This window comes from Neoarius graeffei, chromosome 3 (genome assembly GCF_027579695.1).
Source record: "Neoarius graeffei isolate fNeoGra1 chromosome 3, fNeoGra1.pri, whole genome shotgun sequence".
Classification (NCBI taxonomy): Eukaryota; Metazoa; Chordata; class Actinopteri; order Siluriformes; family Ariidae; genus Neoarius; species Neoarius graeffei.
The window spans coordinates 25583457-25598713 of record NC_083571.1 but is presented as its reverse complement, the minus strand read 5'-3'; the positions used below and the strand labels follow the sequence as shown (position 1 = coordinate 25598713).

The 15257-nt window shown below is 39.0% G+C and overlaps 1 protein-coding gene across 5 annotated transcripts in view; it reads left to right on the top strand.

Annotated features, from left to right (window-relative positions):
• The window catches only part of rbm47 (RNA binding motif protein 47), a 63458-nt gene extending 50399 nt beyond the window's left edge, over nt 1–13059 (top strand). For 3 of the 5 annotated variants that reach the window (XM_060916549.1, XM_060916550.1, XM_060916551.1), the window contains exons 4-6: nt 45–251; nt 2220–2413; nt 5995–13059. In XM_060916549.1, the coding sequence (XP_060772532.1) occupies nt 45–251; nt 2220–2413; nt 5995–6246 (653 nt within the window). In that variant the 3' untranslated portion in view covers nt 6247–13059. The remainder of the gene's footprint in view (nt 1–44; nt 252–2219; nt 2414–5994) is intronic. The other 2 variants (XM_060916552.1, XM_060916555.1) reach the window with 2 other exon arrangements.
• The last annotated feature ends 2198 nt before the right edge of the window (nt 13060–15257 follow it).

Genomic DNA, 15257 nt, shown 5'->3' with positions numbered 1-15257 from the left:
TGTGTAAGTGTCTGAAGTACGTCCCCTGTCATTTGTATTTCAAGCAGGTACTGTACGAGGCCGTGGGCGTGCTGGAGCCACTAACAGAGGCCCAGGGCCCCGTGGCTCGTACCTCGGTGGCTATTCCGCCGGCCGAGGCATTTACAGCCGCTACCATGAAGGAAAGACCAAGGTGCCGGAAAAACCATATGAGCTCATGCCCAGTTTGGAGCTGGCAGCCGTTAATCCCGTGGGCATTAAGCCTGGCACAAGTCAGTGTGACACTTTAAAGCATGAACACACATATTCAGTTTATCCCGCTCCTCTTCTCTGCTCTCTCAATTCCAAAGTGCAGGGGCGGACATTAAACACGGTGGATTCATAACGTCAGGCAAATTTTATATGCTTTTGGAAATTGATGATCTGGAAAACAAAGCAAAACAAAAGACAAAATACAATCTTGAGATATATCAAGGAGAGAACCTGTCTGGCTCTGCTGCCCCCTAGTGGAATGGAGTGGAGTAGAGAAACACTAATATTGCTGCTTACACATTTCACATTTTCCTGATCTTTCAAATAATTTTCCATTTTGCTCAAGCTATTCTCAGTAGAAATATATTTGATGCTAATCACCTTTTTTTCACTCTTATGAAATCACCCATCTTTTTGAGAATTTTGATCCCTCAGAGCTTTTCTAACACCTTCTGTGACGTCGGTTAAACCTGCTGATCCTAAATCAAAATTAACCCCAGGAATGAAAAGACTTTTTGTTTGTTGAAACAATGGGGAACCGTGTGTGTGTGTGTGTGTGTGTGTGTTAATCTTAAGCCAAGTCACTTGCTATAACTAAGAACAGGTTATGTAGGTCTGAACCATTTTCCTTTCATTATCCTGCTCGCTCTCTCTCTCTCTCTCTCTCTATTTCACTCCACTGCTTTTGTGCTTCTTTGTATTTTAGTGCTTTGTACATAGTTGCTTTTGTATTATCGTCAACCTGCAACAATGGTGCGCTGCATTCCATTCCGTACCGCATACCCCTGTAAACCTCATCATCATGTTTGCGCAAGGAACATTTCTTCATTATGGTGTGACAATAAACAGGGGTGGACTAATCATAATTATGATACGGATCATTTCAGTTCGAAAATCTGATTGGCTGAATCACGTTGTAAAATCCTTGATATATGTAACCATGAAATCACAGCACAATAATTGTCATAACGTGCCAAGTTTTTGAACGAATACAGTTGTTACACTTTGTACCTTTCGGAAATCTTTGTTCGTTATACTGCGTACAAACTAAGGCTTGTTGTTAACAGACTATATTACAAGGCAAAGTCTCACAGTCTACTGTGAAAATTGCTAACAATAAATCAAATAATTCATCGAACAATGGATATTATCATTCTCTTTTTGTTTTTGTATAGTTTGTATGTTACAGTGGTTTCTATAACAGTTTTAGTGGGTTTATGTCATGCATAAAAGCTCCAACGTCCAATTACGCTAAAGCACGGTTCGCTAACATAATATAACATGTCACATGCTAGTTAGCTAGTTAAGTGCATTAACTAGCTAGACTTAAGTGTAATCACCCAGTTCATGATCATTATCCTTGTTCAAAGAAAGTGCATCATGTTGCAGCCTGGACAAAACTGTTTCAGCGATGAGATTTGATGTTACTATTTGAGTTTGGCTAGCGTTTTTATTTTCTCTCCATACGTTTGATGTTGTAGTGACTGTGTACAGTAAGCATGCACGTTTTGTCCTGTGTTTTATTTTGCTCGGCTTCATCGGTGTTTCCACATACCTGATTCTGAAAAGTTCATCTGCGATCACACACTAATTAATCTGCCTCACAAAAGCATTTCTACTGTCAGTACGATAACGACAGCGCCCCCTAATGGTCATGGTGGGGATTTGTTTGTTTGTTTAGACCTACTTTTGCTTTCCCTCACAATATTTTTGTGTTAACTCTAACACTTATTGCGATGCGAGGTATTGTGATGGAATGCAAAAGTAGCTCCAAAAAATTATCCCCACCGTAACCCTTAGGGGGCACCATAGGTTGTGGTAAGTTGTGAATTTAAAAAAACAAAAAACAAAAACACAATTTGATTGTTTTGGGCTACTGATTTGTCCACCCCTGATATCTTATTTAGAGAGCTTATTGAAGAGTTTTATATAAAGTTCTATATATAAAACCATGTCTTGTGTGTGTGTGTGTGTGTGTGTGGGTGTAGTGGCTCTGCCAGCTCTCAGTGCGCAGTACCCCACTGTGTTCTCTGCTGCACCCGCTGCTACTAAACTGGTAGAGGAAGGAAAAATACACCAAGTGGAGCATTTGATCAATCCCCTCACCATCCAACATGAGCATTCTGCTGCTCCTTCAACTGCTGCCGTCATTCCTGCTGTCTCAACACCTCCACCCTTTCAGGTACAACATGAAAACACAGGGCATACAGGGATAATGCTCAACAGCTTTAATGAACATTAAAATACTGGTTTTAGGTTTTGTCTATGAATGACAGAGATGGCATGGTGGCTATTTTTAGTAAGGTCTGGCCACCAGTGCCGTATTAAGCCAATGCGGTGCCCCTGGGCACTATACCTCAAGTGCCCCCCCACCCCACCACCACCCTGCGCGCACGCGTTCAGTAACCTCCTGCACACACTCACAAACCTTGCCCTTTGCTGTCAAAAATAGTAGCATATACATAAACAATAGTACACATAAACAAGGTCATTCTTCCTCATTGAAAATGTATTAAGTAGGCTACATCAGCCCATCAAATTCACTGAAAACAACCAACGATATGCATGGAGGCATATTGAAATGTCATTCAAAAATGAGCAGCATATATTTGTATGTCTCAATAAAAACCTTCAAAGCATCCATACTCTATTCTATCCATATTAAAATGTCTCAATTCAAAATGTGTATCAATTCAAACAGCATCAGCAATTTAAACAGCATCCATCTATATACAATACAGCATATTCAAATGTGCCAATTCAAAATGTGTATCATTTAAAATAGCATCGATCTAGGCAACATAATCAAATGTCTCAATTCGAAATATAAATTCAAATAACATCCAGTACGGGTCTCCCTCGCTCCCATCTTCCTCAAGGGGATCCTCGTCGTCGCCGACCCCTCGGCTAACACTGGCTGTGGTTGTAGCATCTCCCCAGCTAGTGCTAGCAGGGCCATCTCCCTCACTAGCATCGCTGATTTCACTAGCTTCGGCTTCAGCGCTGGTAGTGACAGCAGTTGTCAATGTTTTTATAAAAAAACGATCTAACACTGGAACATTTTTAATTGCAGCTACACGCCTGGAGTCTTTCTCTTTTTTTAATTTTCTCTTCGCACAACCACTCAATTTATGTCTGTCCATTTTTCATTTCTACCGCGGTTTTTAAAAAATTGATACATTTCACCGTAGGTGGACTGGCTCAACTGACAGTTTGAGGAAAGGGGGGTTAATGGTCACATAGGCCACTCTTGCTCAGAATTATGATTATTGTTGTTGTTCTTATGAAATTAGTGTTCGTAATGAATTATATATGACTATTTAACAATGTCAAGTGTATAACCATTTTAAGTGTACAAACATTCACAAAAAATATTTTTAAAGTTTCTGTCATGTGGTGCCCCCCCACTGGCTGTGAGTGGTTAGTGCCCCTGGGCACTGTGCCGCAGGCCCATATTGCTGGCCACCAATAATTATTAACTAGAGGCCGGGGAGTGTAAGAATGAAGCTCTGTACTGAACATATTAAATCATGGGCTCAAGTTACAGAGTTAATGGCCACAACTTTGGTGTCTTGTAATCAGTGGTCACGAAATACTCAAACACCTCAACAGGTCCATACCTGTCACATCATGTCTTTAACTTGAAGAGACACCAATCATAGGGTGGATTTCTTGGCAAGTGAAAATATTTCCTTGACTTCCAGACATACTCTTGATATCGCTAACAATCAAGATAAAACTAACATTTTGGTTGTTTTCCTCGGTCAAACCAAATCAGTCTTGATCAGCAGGATACCCACTTCTGAACATGATATTGGGCAATAATTATATCGCTTTTATTGGCCTGTTTTTGCATTATCAAGATAAAGGCTTATTTAAGCATCAACATGGACTCTGTTGACCTGTGTAATTAAGATCCTGTGGAAAAATTTTCCATGCTGATATGTTCCTAGGTTAATATGTGCTCAAATTACATTACAGGCATTTAGCAGATGCTCTTATCCAGAGCAACGTACAACATACCCAGAGCAGCCTGATTACCTTGCTCAAGGGCACTTCAGCCATTCCTGCTGGTCCGAGAAATCGAACCAGCAACCTTTTGGTGCCAAAGCTGCTTCTCTAATCATTAGGCCATGGCTTCCTTCACCTGCTGGGGTCTGAGGGTATTTTCTGGCACTCTAATGATTTTGGCATGCTCTGATTTTGTTGTCAATTTCAACAAATCTAAGCAGTATCTTCAAAGTCATGTGACTTTTTTGTATTCAACACAAGTTCAGCTACAATAATATCTATGTAGTATGTATGTCATGATTGTACTAAAAAAATAACAGATAAATGAAGATGTTGTAAAAAGCAGTTTTAGAACTGTGTTAGAATGTGTGAAAAAAGCATGACCTTACCCATTCTGTCGAACCGTTTTGATCACTTGAGGTGATTCTGTTCAGGCTTAGGAATGGATCAAGCACAAAAACTTAAATCTGCTCCATTGATTTGGACAATTAACTGGCCATCAAAAAAGTTATGTCCTATTGTTTTGGGATAAAGGGTTGGCAGTGGGAGGGCTATTCAGTGAGAAGGGTAAAAATTTCCATTCCATTCAATAAGAAGAGTGAAAACCCCTCCCACTGCCAACTCTTAATCTCATCAGGTCAAGTCACAATGGGTAAGGTCATGTTTTTTCACACATTCCAACACAGTTCTAAAACTGCTTTTTACAGCAGCTTCATTTATCTGGCATTTGACTTTATTTTGGTATTTGACTCTATTCAGTATATACTATTCTTGTACTATTTTACTTGTACAACTTTGTTACTCTGTTACACAGTTACTCTGTAATTTTGCTCCCACTCCAACTCCAAATTTTACTCTCTAAACTCAAAATAGAGCAAAATTAACTATTTTTGAGGAAAATACTTTTAACTCTGGAAAAACTGCTCAGTCATTTTTCCTGTGTATACACTACAGCGCACGCATATCAACCGATCCGCTAATAATAATCAGATGGGATATTTATACTTACTTGAGTTGATCTTTGTCTGTATCGAGTCGAAGGGAAAAAAAAGGAAAAAAAACACCACTCATCATCAGTGTTGCAGTTCTCAAGATTGAATTGAATTGCTGTCCTGAATCATGAATTGAATCATGAATTGAATCGCTGTCCTGAATCATCCGAAGCGCATAAAACCACGTGCCATCTCGCAACAAGTTTTACCTCCAAATAACCTAAATTATGTCTGACAGATTTTATCCTGTTTACGGTGGGCATTCCCACGGCAAAAAAGACACCAATTGAAACCGAAAGAGTGAAAGTGATTATCATGCCGTTACCATGTGAACAGTCTTTTTATGAATGTGTAAAATGAGCTCTCAGTGCTCCAACTCTGGCGTGACTGAGGAAGGTGACAAGTTTTATGTTTCATCTAATTTAGGTAATTTAAAAACTATAATATTATTTGGCAGTGGGCACATAGGAAAGTGTAAAGTATAAAGTTCCTGTCAATATGTTTGTCATTCTTTTATGATTAAAAAAAAATACTTGCGAAGATATTTATCTAAATACATGGCCTACTCATTCTAAACCCGTTAAGCTTTGCTGGTGAAGCTCTTGACCCCAAAGGGTTAATGAAATAACTTAAAAATGAAATAACCTTTGCGTAGAAGTGTTCACTGGTGAACAGCATTGATTGGAAGATATTTTTGTGCTCAAATCAAAATTAATTCACACACTTGTGGGTTTTTTTCTTTTCTTACTCTTTCTGTCAGGGTCGTCCCATCACTCCTGTATACGCTGTGGCTCATAATGTCCCGCGGATCCCTGCTGCTGCGGCTGCTGGTCTGTACGGTGCGAGCTACGTGCCCATCGCTGCTCACGCCAACACAGCCGCCCTGGCAGCACTGCAGAAGAACGCAGCCGCTGCAGCTGCTGCATACGGAGGGTATGCTGGCTACGTGCCCCAAACCTTCCCCGCTGCCACCTTCCAAGTGCCTATCCATGACGTGTACCAGACCTACTGAGATGCCCTTTGACCCAAAACACAGCATGAAGGCCGTTGACTGATCTGAGAATAAAGGACTTAGATTAAATCTACTGACCAAAAAAAAAAAAACCCAAAAAAATGTTAAGCGCATACAGTACAGTACATAACAAAAGACCAAACTCAAACTCTAACCTACACTCCAGTGTAAAACTCGTGCAGAACTCGTTTCACACCTAACCTGAATGTGTGTACCACTTTCTATTTCTGTTCATTCCTAAATCATGACGCATCATAAAGCTTTAATTATGTTCGACGCATTTTTTTTGACAACCCTCACAATGCTGTGTGCTCTACTGCACAAACAAATTAACTAATAAATGCCCAGCACATTATCCTAAAATGGCTGTATTATAGAACCATTATAGAAACATTACTAACGTGTAAAATGTCATGACGGAGTGTTTCAAGTAAAGCGAATACACCTCATTATTCCTAATTAGAAAAAAGACGTAAGACGTGATGATGATGTTTGGAATGGAACTGAAAATTAATTCATTCTAGATTAGTCTGTAAAAAAAATGTAAAGACACAGTACCAATGTTTGAAAACACTGGAAGCTTGGATTATTTTACTAGTTGAGGCCGATTCTGGTTTAGGCCGTGCGCAGCAAAGCACCAAACCTCTGGGTTGTCCGGGTTCCTTCTCCCATCTTAGAAAAACATTGCGGTAGGTGGATTGGCGAAAATAAATTGCTCCTAGGTATGAATGGGTGGTGTGTGTGTGTGTGTGTGTGTGTGTGTGTGCAGGGTGCATTCCTACCTTGCATGGATAGACTCCGGATCTGCCGCAGCCCTGACGAGGATAAAGCGGTTACTGAAGATGAATGAATGAACATTATTAGAGTGTTATGATGCATTGTTATAATTTTTGTTAATGAACTTTGTAGAAGTTTTACCAAAAACAGCTACCCAGGACAATGGTGTATAGTGTCTTTAAAGAAGAACTGAAGGCATTTTTTTATTAGCAAAATTCTATTTATCTCATTTTATTAAATATAGGAATGCGTTTCTGACAGCTATTTTGTCGCTGCTATAGCAAGTTATGAGTGTTTGAAATACGCTCTATAATATATCAGTCCAGATGTCAAAGCAATGGCCATAAACAAGATTTGCTGAGACCTGTGCGAGACATCGTAGGACGGAAGTAAAACGTACAGCGGAAATCAAACCCTGTGTCCGAAATCGCTCACTTGTTCACTACTCCCTACTCCCTACATAGGGAATTACTACATATATAGAGGACTATACAGTGAGCTCATTGGTAAAATGAAAAAATGCTTTCGGACACTAGTCCGTCGCGCTGGTATTTACGTCATTACTGTCGCACAATTAAAACGTGCCAGAGATCAGCCGGCTGGTGGGTTTCAAAATAATAAACACATGCATGTGTTTTTGTGATAAATCCATATTATACTGAGCACATTTCCCACATTAATCAATACAAACTAGCTGCATCTTTCACTTCTTTTAAATCAAGGCTGAATGCTTTCTTCTTTGCCGCTGCCTTTTATTAAATCACTTTTGAGACTTTTAATTTGATTTCTTTCAGCGTGACCGCAATGCATGATGGGATATACTGCTTTGGTTAGTGACCATCGTTGTCCACTACTTTTCATGATGCATTGTGGGATACTTTGAGTGCACTATATAGGGTGTAAATAATCCTCACTAAGGTTTCGGACAGCACTACAAAATGGCGTCCTCACTATATAGTGAGTAGGGAGGGATTTCGGACACAGGGAAAGTGACCAACATCTGCCAACGTTGTCAAAAGACGCGCGCGCCCTCTTTCGAATGCTGACGTAATCAAATTGGAAGTTTTGTTTTATTTTGATAGCAATCAGGAAAGTTTGAAAAAAGTAGGCAATAATCGTCATATAAACTCGTTTTTGTGCAAGATTTTGTTTGGAAAACAGTTTTCAAAATGGCGGCACCGACACCTGGCTGACACTTCACGTTTCGAAGTCTCGCACAAGTCTCGTGAAGATCGCGCGGATAAGCGACGCCTGCCGTGGACCAAACGAACTAAATTCAACATGGCTACAAACCAAATAGGCCGATAAGTATAATATTTAATTGCAGTTAGTTGCCAATACGAGTCACGATATAAGGTTACTAAAACCGCAAACGTAATTGAATAACACGTTAATTAAGAAATAAAGCAAGTTTAAAAATGACTTCAGTTCCCTTTTAAAGGCTAGCTGCATGCTTGAGATCTGCCAGACCTGCTGTAACCACTAGACATAGATTATGAAACGCACTGACCTTGACTCACTTAACACTGACCTTGTCTAGAACTACTGATCACATTCTGTACACATTCAGTCAAGCACAAGATCCGACTTCAGCGCAACCCGATGCATGATTGAGTCTTCGTGGACTGATAACGATAACGAACTGACAAGGACTGGAAACACCACCATTTGTGGCCTGCTGAGATGTGCGCGCACGTGTGTGTGTGTGTGTGTGTGTGTGTGTGTGTGTGTGTGTGTGCGCGCACGCGTGCAAGTTCTTGTCATCTCTCTGAAGAGGAAACCTTGTTCTTTAGCATATCTACTGATGCAGTCTCATCTCAAGCTCCATGTCAAGAGTTGCCTTTGAGTCAAAGATGCAAGATGACCTTTTTTGGTTCAAAAAATATCCGAAGCCCATCTTTTTTTTTTTTATTTTCTTTTTTTTTTGACTGAGTACCTTATGTGCTGATGCATCACTTACTCCAAGGTTTGGTTGCTATGTCGAAATAGGTTTTTTTTTTTTTTGCACTAATTAATCTCGACTGATTCTACGTGCCTTAAGCACAAAGTGCCAGGATGTAGCTTGTTCTACCTTCCAAACTGCACGATAAAAGGAAACCTTGTACACGAACGTACAAGACAGGCATTCATATTTGCTATTTCTGTAAGATTCCTTCCTGCAAACAAGTCAAAGATCTCAAAATGAAAAAATAAAATGGCACTAAAGTCAGCAGAACTCAACCTTGAATTAAACCTATTGTCTTTATTTATATCCAGTACCTAAATACTACTTTTAGCGCTTTACACTCCAGACATCCAGAACTTTCTGAAACCTTCATCCTGTCTGTGTTGCTGTGAAGAATACTGAAGGAGCATGCTTCCTGTTTGAGCTTTTTCTACCAACCTGAAATACGGCATATTTACTCGAAAGCCTTTAATATGCCTGTTTCCTGGAAAGCAATTTTTTTTAAATATGAAAGGAAGAAAATGTGCAAAACTGCTGAGCAGAGACCTAAGTGACCACTGAAGGATAATTTTATGGACATGTTTGGATGTTTTAACACACAAACTGGATTCCAAGTGTTGTGTTTTTTTTTTTTTGAAGATGTTTCATATCCTAACCACTAGGTTGCCTGAGTAATAATACCTGACTAATGCTTTTAGAGCTTTCCATTTTATATTATGTTGTATTTTAGTATAAATACACAGGTGGTTATAGGAAATCGTGCGTGCTGATTGGTCGAGAGATTCGGGTTATTTCTTGATAATCACCTCGAGCGACTCGGCAAAATGGAGGCCGATCGCGACGTCACCGTAAGCGAGGAAGAATTACAAATGATGAAAGAAAACGCTGCTCCTAAACGCATTAAAGATGCTACGAAGTTTGGTCTAAAACTATTCAAAGATAAAGCGGAATTGGGATTTATTTTATTGATTTCAAAACAAAGTATTTTACGTGACTCCGCGTAGATAAGTGACACAAGTCTGCGCCGCGCCTTTATTACATTTACATACCGCTTTTGAAGTTTGAAATAAATTTCTTTTAGTACGAATTTTTTAAATAATCACCTGTGTATTTATACTAAAACAATTATCTGCCTCACGCAAATAATTGTTAAATATATTATATTATATTATATTATATTATATTATATTATATTATATTATATTATATTATATTATATTATATTATATTATATTATATTAATTTTCCTTTCTCATCATTTTATTGTTTGTGGTGGCACATGTGATGCCCATTTAGTTCACTGTTGTTTGTTTAAAGGTTTTTCAATGCTTTAATGCACGCACTTGACATTTTAATGTGTGTATTTTGAGTATCTTGAGGAAAAAAAAAACCCTGGAAATTGGAGACAAAGCCAAAACAGTAATAATTATTTAAAAAATGTAACACGGGAACGAAGACAATGGCTAGCCACCGTGTTTAAGCACACACACACATACTCCGTAGCCTGTGTATATCACGTTTATACTGTAACAAACTGCAATACCTCCTTAAACTAAAGTATTTTTCAAATGTGTGTTGGTCATTGTGAAAATCTGAAACAGCATTTATTTGTCGGACCAACCCACCATTTTGGATTTGCAGGCTGTTTTTTTCTTTTTGGCATTTCTGAATGTTAAATTGAGACTGAAGAACGTTTTCATGATGTGCCTTTTGTACTATATAAAACTTTAATCAGATTAAGAGTTCCAGGATTCACACTTTCACTTGACAGAGCTTGAAGATTTAGATTAACAAATATATTAAAAATGTATTACAATTTGTAAAATAATAATAATGATAATACTATTAACGATTACTGATTACTACAAGACTGCTGGTGGTTTTTGAAAAAAAAATTTTATAAGCTGTGGCCATGAAGTAAGCTTCGACATTTAACTCATGGGGGCTCAGAACCGATATTAGACCACTGGGGCAACAGGAAAGTGAGCATGGAGGTGACTGGAGTCACTGGGGTCATGGCACGTACTGTAAACACCTTAAGTGACTTTTGACGGATTGTTGTTTTTTTTCAGTACTTAACCAGATGCCACGTATTAAACATGACGTTCCACAGCATATTAACTCGTGCGCTCAGCTTAACCCATAGCCTTAATATATTACTGTATCTCATGGCCTTGTCTTATTTTTATTTTTTATTTTTTTTTAAAAAGCAATAGTCACTCAACAGGTTTGTGGCGTGATTGTAGATTTCCCCTTTATCTGGCACATTCACTCAAATCAGTGCTCAGTTTAATAGAATGATTTGTATTCGCTGTTTATGTATTCAAATGAGCTTTCTAGGACATTTTGTACGTAAAAGTGAACAAACATGTACAAGGGCTATTTTTCTTTTTGTACATTTTTGTATTCGTCTATATTATAGTACAATGCCTTTTCATACGGTTTCATTCAAAATCCTCTACACTGGAATGAACGTGAAAAAAAAAAGGTTCTACACATATCAGTATCATTCCGTCTATAAAGATCTGTCCCAAATACTAGACGTCCATCCATCCATCCATCCGTCGAAATCCTTTGTACTGTATATAGTGATAGTGCTTTACTTTTACTCTTCGTGATGAAGGAACGGACCAGTTTCTTCCAAAGGGAATAGATCCTCTTCCAGATTGCAGGATACAAGCGGAAAAGTCTGACAGTACCAAGGGTTGTTCACTATGAGCTTATTGTGAGTTCTGGGATGAGCCTAAGCAGCCTTGATGATTACAGCAGCAGCAGCAGTGTTGAATAGTCTTTGTGTTCTTACAGTGCAGTTTTATTGGGGTTTAGTGTCGAACCCATAATGCAGTTCGTTTTCTGAGCAGCATTCTGAAATGATTCTGAAAACGCTAGCATTTTCGATACCCTAAGATGGTCATGTTGAGAATTTATCCAGCAGTCAGCAGAAAATGAAGGTGTGAGTGTATGTGGAGTGTATGTGTATGGTTCTATCAGGGTTTTTTGTTTCTCCCAATAGTGCCTTTTGGACAAAAAAAAAAAAAAAAAAACCAAAAAAAAAACCTATCTGTGCTTGATGACTGGATGGTGAGGTCTCAGTGCCTTGATGTAGTAGGAGATCATTTTTAAGCCTTAAAGTGTGTGTAGACATCAAGCGGCCACTTTGTCTATTTATAACAACCATGTTTTGTCATTAACACACATCATGTAGTCAACAGTGGTTTCATCTCCTTTTTCGTTCTCTCTCTCTCTCTCTTTTCCGTACTAAAGGTGAAGGATTTCCATGTTTTTGGGGTTTTTTTTATGTCAAGTTTTAGCTTTAGCTTATTATTTTGACAGATTGTGTTTTATTGAGTATAACCTGTGTGTTAAGACTGAGTCACACTGGCGACGCAAAAAAAAAAAACTCATGTACACACACACACTAACCCTAGCCTCTGAACTTGATGAAGTTGCCCGTGTGTGTGTGTGTGTGTGTGTGTGTGTGTGTGTGTGGCACGAGCACCCTTTTGTATGTTTGCATGTTCCCCTTCCCACATGCTTCTTTTTGCCTTTATTTGAATCTTTTATGATGACCGAAACCATCAGGATATATTTAATATATACAATGCATTGTTTTGTGTATGAAGTAAGAAGAATTCCTATAATATATTTGAACTCAATGTTTTTCTCTTCCTTTATATACGCCTTTTGTTTTTTGTTTTTTCTGTTAACTGTTTTGCCAAAGTGTTCTATAGCATGAAAGCTAGTCTGAAAAAAAAAGAAAAAAAGATGGTTTATGTTTGTTTTTTTTCCTTGCTAATATAATAGATACAAGCCGGCCAGTTTTAATGAGTGTGGACGCAAAGGTGTCGTGCGTTCAAGTTGCTTTTGTTATCGCGATCATTTCATTAACACTAAGTAGTTTTTTAAGAAACTTGTTTTATGGTTTTTTTGTTGCTAAACAAAACGAACAAGATAGCAAAAGGTTGAAGAGTTGTGTTCAAGATCCCTTTATGGAGCTGTTTTCTATCATGCTATATTTGTAATAGGCTTGGCATTATTGTAGGCTATTTATAGTGGTTCAGTAGTTGAATAAAGCATTTTCAAAAAGAGAACCGAGTTCTGTTATATTATTATTTGTCCATGTATTGTCTCTTGCTTTTCCCTTTGGCTGGTCTTCTTGGGTATGTCTCTATCTTTGCACATCTGGATCCTGATACAGTATTTTTGTCCATTCAGTTCAGTCAGATAGGCTGGAGAATGTTCGTGAGCTCTTTGGAAGTATACAGTGTCTTGCAAAAGTATTCATCCCCCTTGGTGTTTGTCCTGTTTTGTTGCATTCCAAGCTGGAATTAAAATGGATTTTTGGAGGGTTAGCACCATTTGATTTACACAACATGCCGACCACTTTAAAGGTGCACATTGTTTTATTGCAGCACAAACAATAATTAAGATGAAGAAACAAATTTGGAGTGTGCATAGGTATTCACCCCCTTTCATATAAAACCCCTAAATAAGAGCTGGCCCAACCAATTCACTTCATAAGTCACATAATTAGTTGATTAAGATCCACCTGTGTGCAATCAAAGTGTCACATGATCTGTCACATGATGTCTGTATAAATCAGCCTGTTCTGGAAGGACCCTGACTCTGCTACACTACTAAGCAAGCAACATGAAAACCAAGGAGCCTCCAAACAGGTCAGAGACAAAGTTATGGAGAAGTATAGATCAGGGTTGGGTTATAAACAATATCCCAAACTTTGAATATCCCACGGAGCACCATTAAATCCATTATAGCAAAATATGGCACCACTACAAACCTGACAAGAGAAGGCTGCCCACCAAAACTCATAAGGAGGGCATTAATCAGAGATGCAACAAAGACACCAAAGAGAAAAAGATCCAGAGCGGAGATGGGAGTATCTGTCCATAGGACCACTTTAAGCTGTACTCTCCACAGAGTGGGGCTTTATGGAAGAGTGGCCAGAAAAAAAACGAATTGCTTAAGAAAACACATTTGGAGTTTGCCCAACAGCATGTGGCAGACTCCCCAAACACATGGAAGAAGATTCTCTGGTCAAATGAGACTAAAATTGATCTTTTTGGCCATCATGGGAAATGCCATGTGTGACGCAAACCCAACACCCTGAGAACACCATTCCTACAGTGAAGCATGGTGGTGGCAGCATCATGCTGTGGGGATGTTTTTCATCTGCAGGGACAGGAAAGCTGGTCAGGACTGAAGGAAAGATGGATGGCACTAAATACAGGGCAATTCTGGAGGAAAACCTGTTTGAGTCAGCCAGAGGTTTGAGACTGGGACGAAGGTTCAAGTTCCAGCAGGACAATGACCCTAAACATACTGCTAAAGCTACACTGGAGTGGTTTAAAGGGAAACATTTAAATGCCTTGGAATGACCTAATCAAAGCCCAGACCTCAATCCAATTTGAGAATCTGTGGCATAACTTGAAGATTGCTGTACACCAATGCAACCCATCTAACTTGAAGGAGTTGGAGCAGTTTTGCCTTGAGGAATGGGCAAAAATCCCAGTGGCTAGATGTGCTAAGCTAATAGAGACATACCCCAAGAGTCTCGCAGCTGGAATTGCAGCAAAAGGTGGCTCTACAATGTATTGACTTTTTGGGGGGGGGGGGTTAATACCTATGCACATTCCAGATCTCTGTTTTCTTCATCTTAATTATTGTTTGTGTCACAATAAAAAACAATTTTCACCTTTAAAGTGTTGTGTAAATCAAATGGTGCTAACCCCCCAAAAATCCATTTTAATTCCAGCTTGTAATGTGACAAAACAGGACAAACACCAAGGGGGAGGAATACTTGTGCAAGACACTGTATTTAGGGTTTTTGATGCTTATGGAACCTCTGCTGCACTTTCAGGTTTTCTTCTAATATTATCCTGTATTTGGTTCCATCCCTCTCACCTTCAACGCTGACCATTTTGCCATTACCTGCTGATGAAAAGCATCCTCGTAATACAATGTTACCACCACCATGCTTCACTGATGGTATGATCAATTTCAGGTTTTTGGGAGACATACAATCCAAAAGACAAACAAGTAGAATTTTGGTGTCATCAGAGCTGAGAACCTTGTTCCACATCTTAGCTGAGTCTCCAACACACTTCTTAGCAAAAAGGATTTAATATGGTTCATGACTTGCAGCCTCCATAAAGCCCAGGTTTGGAGAGTGTCCGGCCTTTACTGTATTTGTGCCCTGAACATCTCCCATCTGAGCTATGGATATCTCCAGACTCTTGATTGCTTCTATGACTAATCCTCTCCTTATCCA